This window comes from Nansenia antarctica (genome assembly GCF_963989245.1).
Source record: "Nansenia antarctica genome assembly, chromosome: 5".
In the NCBI taxonomy this organism is placed as follows: Eukaryota; Metazoa; Chordata; class Actinopteri; order Argentiniformes; family Microstomatidae; genus Nansenia; species Nansenia antarctica.
The window spans coordinates 18,449,164-18,453,789 of NC_137690.1; the positions used below are offsets into that span (position 1 = coordinate 18,449,164).

The 4,626-nt window shown below is 38.8% G+C and overlaps 1 protein-coding gene across 1 annotated transcript; it reads right to left on the bottom strand.

Annotated features, from left to right (window-relative positions):
* Positions 1-1,588: 1,588 nt before the first annotated feature.
* On the bottom strand, positions 1,589-3,709 carry dgcr6 (DiGeorge syndrome critical region gene 6). The gene is made up of 6 exons (XM_080532189.1): positions 3,627-3,709; positions 3,325-3,442; positions 2,965-3,125; positions 2,741-2,841; positions 2,377-2,517; positions 1,589-1,921 (listed from the first exon to the last, which is right to left on the bottom strand). The coding sequence occupies exons 2-6, from the start codon at positions 3,432-3,434 to the stop codon at positions 1,841-1,843; spliced, it is 594 nt and encodes a 197-aa protein (XP_080388315.1). The 5' UTR covers positions 3,435-3,442; positions 3,627-3,709; the 3' UTR covers positions 1,589-1,840.
* Positions 3,710-4,626: the final 917 nt, after the last annotated feature.

Below are 4,626 nucleotides of genomic sequence, written 5' to 3' on the forward strand. Positions count from 1 at the left end.
ATTCACAATTAGGTCAGATATCAAATGAAGACAGGATGAAGTAAAATATTTGGTTTGGTTTTGATTAATGTTGAGACATATAATTTAATTAGTGATTAAGTGATGATATAATTCTGTGTATGACAAGAAACCTTTGTAAGGGTAACTGTTCTGATCTTCTCTTCACTGACAGTGGGGGCCACTACTGATGGGCCTGTACTGAACACTAAGGTCTCATCCTGAATGACGTGTATAGGACCCATCAAATAAAAATCAACAGACAGGTAGAGTGACAGGTAACATGCTAGGCAACAATATAACCAGCGATTGAAACGCTTCGGCTCCCATAGCAAGGAAATAAAATGAATTTGGATAGGACTATGCCGGTGTCCGACACATACAATGCAACGTTTCCGATGACTCCGCACGGTGCATGGCCATATGGCGAATTCAGTGGTAGAAATAAATTACGTAATGGGTTCATTCCCCTTTAGAAATAAACAACGCTAAAGTGAATCTATCCTTTATAGGCCTACGTGTGAGATTCCTTTAATTATAAAAGCGTTGGCCACAGAATAGACGCAAAAGATGCGCCTTTTTTTATTTTAGAATGGCAACATTAATAATTCAAAACAAAATGGAAACTCAATATACAATTGATGACACATTTCATTGCGAAACAACGTTTATAACATGTGTATGCTGTTGTATTAATGTAGTTTTACATTCTGGTCATTTTTTTCTATCATCGTACGACCAAGGTGTTTAATTTGATATACCAGGTAAGAAACGCTACTGCTGTACCCTAAAAACGTAATATCCATTATGACTTAAAAAATACATAACTTTAAGATTACACCAAAATGTATTTATTTGTTTACCTTTTATTGTTCCATATCGTTCATCTGTATTTAAGGCCCGCTTGATATCGCTGGGAGCGCTTACGGCAGATAGGGAGGAAGATGAGGAGTGAACGGAGAGTGAGTTGAGCTCTTTCTTCTTAAAGGCACAGTACCCACAGTCCATCCGATTACGATAAGATCAACAGAAAGGGGTTTGACCCCAGGATCAAAACCGGTTAGTCACAAGTCGTCAAGACGTTTCAAAGTCGTCAAACATCCTGCAAGAGACTTCAACCAAACAAACCTATCTGGATATCGGCATGCAAATTATTTTGCAACTGCTAGTGTGTAGTACATTTAAATATATCTAATTTGACCCACAACTTCTAGTGATGATATAGAATTAATGTGCCATGGTAAAAGGCTAATGAAATCCATCACCATGTCATTTTGATCTCAGGCCTCAAAAAGCAATAACACAATAAAGGACAGAAGGAGCACTGGACACTCAGAGCTATAATATACAGTACACAACCTGTTTTGAATGCCAAATTGCCTATGACACACACACCAATACACTTATAGGCATTAAATGTACCACATTTTGATTATGAACTCATTTTTATTTCATGAACACAGACATTTCATCAGTGGTCAAAGTCAGTGAGTTAATGTTGATAAACTATAATTTAATTTCAACACAAACATAACTTGTTCTTTAGGTTTTGGAAATGCATGAGCAGCTTACAACCCAAAGTCTTGGCCTTTTTTTTTTCTTCTTCTTTTTTTTTTTTTTACATAGAATCATGAAATTTTTCAGCTTCCTAGTCTCCATGTGCACCTACAGTAAGGATAACAGATAATACTCCTGAGGATCGGAGGATCACGATGTCGGGGCTGAGTGAGAATCTTGAGCCCTGCTCAAGTGCTCCTTGACAAGACAGGATACTTTCCAGTCTCTGTCCACTATAATGTTCTATAAGTGTCCAGTGTTTTTGGCATGATCAGACACCTGTCTCTCAGGATGGGCCTCCTGACTGTGACTCTTTCTGTTGAAGTTTGAGGATCAATTCCAACAAGTTCATCTGCATTGTCAGTTCCTGCAATGATAAGATGGAAACATGAAACCTTACAGCCATTACAGTTAGAGAGTCTCTATCACCATCTGCTGGAAATGTTCCTATACTGCAATCTATGCAACACACACACACACACACACACACACACACACACACACACACACACACACACACACACACACACACACACACACACACACACACACACACACACACACACACACACACACACACACACACACACACACACACACACACATCATAACTAACTGAAGCATTGCTGCTGTGTTGAAAAGCAGTATATTAAAACATTAATGTAAAGAGAAGTGATTTTATTTTATATATATAATATCGATAAGATGTCTGTTTATTTATAAAAGCTCATGTGAAGAGCACAATGATATTGCACCATTATCTTTTCAATTAGGCCTATTTGCTATCAGCAACAGCATTCACATAAGGATGTAAAGATTCACCTGGGGGTTGGTGGTTATGTAGAACCCAGGGACCCCAGACTGCTCCAGGGTGTTCTGCTGGTCAATTGCCTTTTGGTCCATCTCAGCCACAATCTTCTCATCCATCATTCTTTGCTCCTCTCTCACTCGAATCTCCAGATTCTTATAGACATAGAGTAACACAATGTTTTCTTGGGGACAGGAACTTCATAATGCTAACCAGTAACCGCATAAATTAATTTCATTGCAAATTATGTAATCTGTCAAGCAAGCTCAACAACACTATCGAAATATACTACATGGCTGTAGATGGGATGTTTGGAGAGTATGTGAAAGTTTGATTCAATATCATGTAAAACAAGAAAACAGTCTGCCAATCCCCTACCTCTGTCTCCCCTTGTTGGTTGGTTTTCAGAACTGCTAGGTTGTGGGACTTGCAAACCTGTAGGGCATCTTTATGCTTACGAGCCAAATCCTGCTTGAGTCCTTGGCATGAGAAAAAAGATACATTGGAATTGATAAACAACCAAAACCATTAAAAGTACAACCACACACTTACGTATATAAGAAACATTGTTTTAATCCAACAGAACTTTGAACTAGACGTACCTCTATGCTCACTGTGCAGCTTTTGTCTCTGGTTGTACAGATTCCTCTCTGTCAGATGCTGGATGTCCAGGAGTCCCTGCACTATCTCATATACTGTTCCATCGATGAGAGCCAAAGCAAGGTCACTCAGTGTTGTGTAGGACAAGCGTTGTTGGAAAGAGCTGGGCATTGGAACAAACAAACAAATATACATACATACATCATTTGAGACATCCATTAACGTCTTAAATAGACAGCGTCCACACAGACCTGTATCCTTATTAAAGTTTATGAATCATGCCCTGGTTGCATCCATTTACCACGATCCCAATGTCACATACAATACACATTGAAGATGCATGGGGCTGGTGGTATATTTACCTGGGCAAATCTTTGACAAGGGCTTGAAGTTCTGATAATAGGTAGTAATGTCTCTCTTGCTGTTTTGTAGAGTCAGTCTGCTCGTCGTACACCACAGGGTAACCGTCCATCTCCTTGCCTAAAGCCATACAAACGTATCCATGACCACAGCAAATCCACTACAGATGTTTGAGGAGGTTAGCTGAACTGTGTATCAACTAGCTAGCTAATTACACAATACATGAAGGGTTAGCAAACATAAAAACATTTCAAGTTAGTAAATCGTTGACTAATGTGTCATCTTTGAATAATAACATACATACCAACACAGCTAGTTAGAGTGAAATGGGACGTTTAGCTGAAGTAGTCTCCAGAAATATGTCATGCCAAGCCTCTCGTAGTTAGCGTTGACTGTAAACAAACAAAAACATGCGACTGAATGGATGTCATTAAAGGACCCTTTGTAGTGTCTCTAAACTGCCTGCTTGTAATTCATGTTCTTCCATAATCATCATCACATTATTGTTGTTCACCGTTATTTATGGCGTAAGTCATGTTTCCAAATGTCTTTTTCAAATAGACTATTTAGCCTACCATAATTCTATACAAATTGAGCTGACATTGTGAGCCATCAAAATCACTGGTCAGAAAAGAGGTTTGTGACTCGCGAGAATTTGCATCAACATGTCCACCAGATGGCGCAAGCTATCAATGAGATGCAGGTCTGCGTTGACCAAACCTTGACTGACAGGCTCCAGGTAGGGAGCATCGCTGTTTGGTCGAAGATACTCGCTTGGTATAAAGTATCTCCAGCTGTGGTTTACCGTGTCATATCCATGTCTTGTAGGTTGGTGTAACATTATTTAGATGTATATCGTTTTTTCGTTTTTCAATCAGATTGGATTTTAATTGATAGAATCAGAGTAAATGCATGAGAGAAGAACATTAGAATTAGAATAGTCCACATTCATTCTCTTACAATATCTATATATTATTTACTTGAAGCGATTTACACGAGATTATATATAGGAGATATTTAAAACATCTGTAGTAATTTATTTCATACAGGAAAACTGTACAAGTTAGCTGCAATACAATTAGAACTTTATGTGAACATAAGTTAGGGTGCGCTTACATTTACATCTCCATCTAGTATAATACTAGTCTACTGTATCGCACATGAGGAGGCTCCGAGTCGACGCGCCGTCACGCTGAAGGTGCCAGAGTCAGATGAAGATACCTCGTTGCGGAGGAGGGTAACACCAGTGTGAACATCGCGGATGGGCAAATTAAAAGTGGAAAAACCATTATCTTTGATCAAAA

Bases quoted from the DNA above. Each gene is read 5' to 3' on its own strand.
- dgcr6 (XM_080532189.1), bottom strand. From the start codon at position 3,434: ATGGACGGTTACCCTGTGGTGTACGACGAGCAGACTGACTCTACAAAA. The intron at 2,842-2,964 runs GTACGTCTAGTT...TCTCATGCCAAG, and splicing joins GCTGCACAGTGAGCATAGAG to GACTCAAGCAGGATTTGGCT. The intron at 1,922-2,376 runs GTGAATCTTTAC...TTATCATTGCAG, and splicing joins ACATAACCACCAACCCCCAG to GAACTGACAATGCAGATGAA.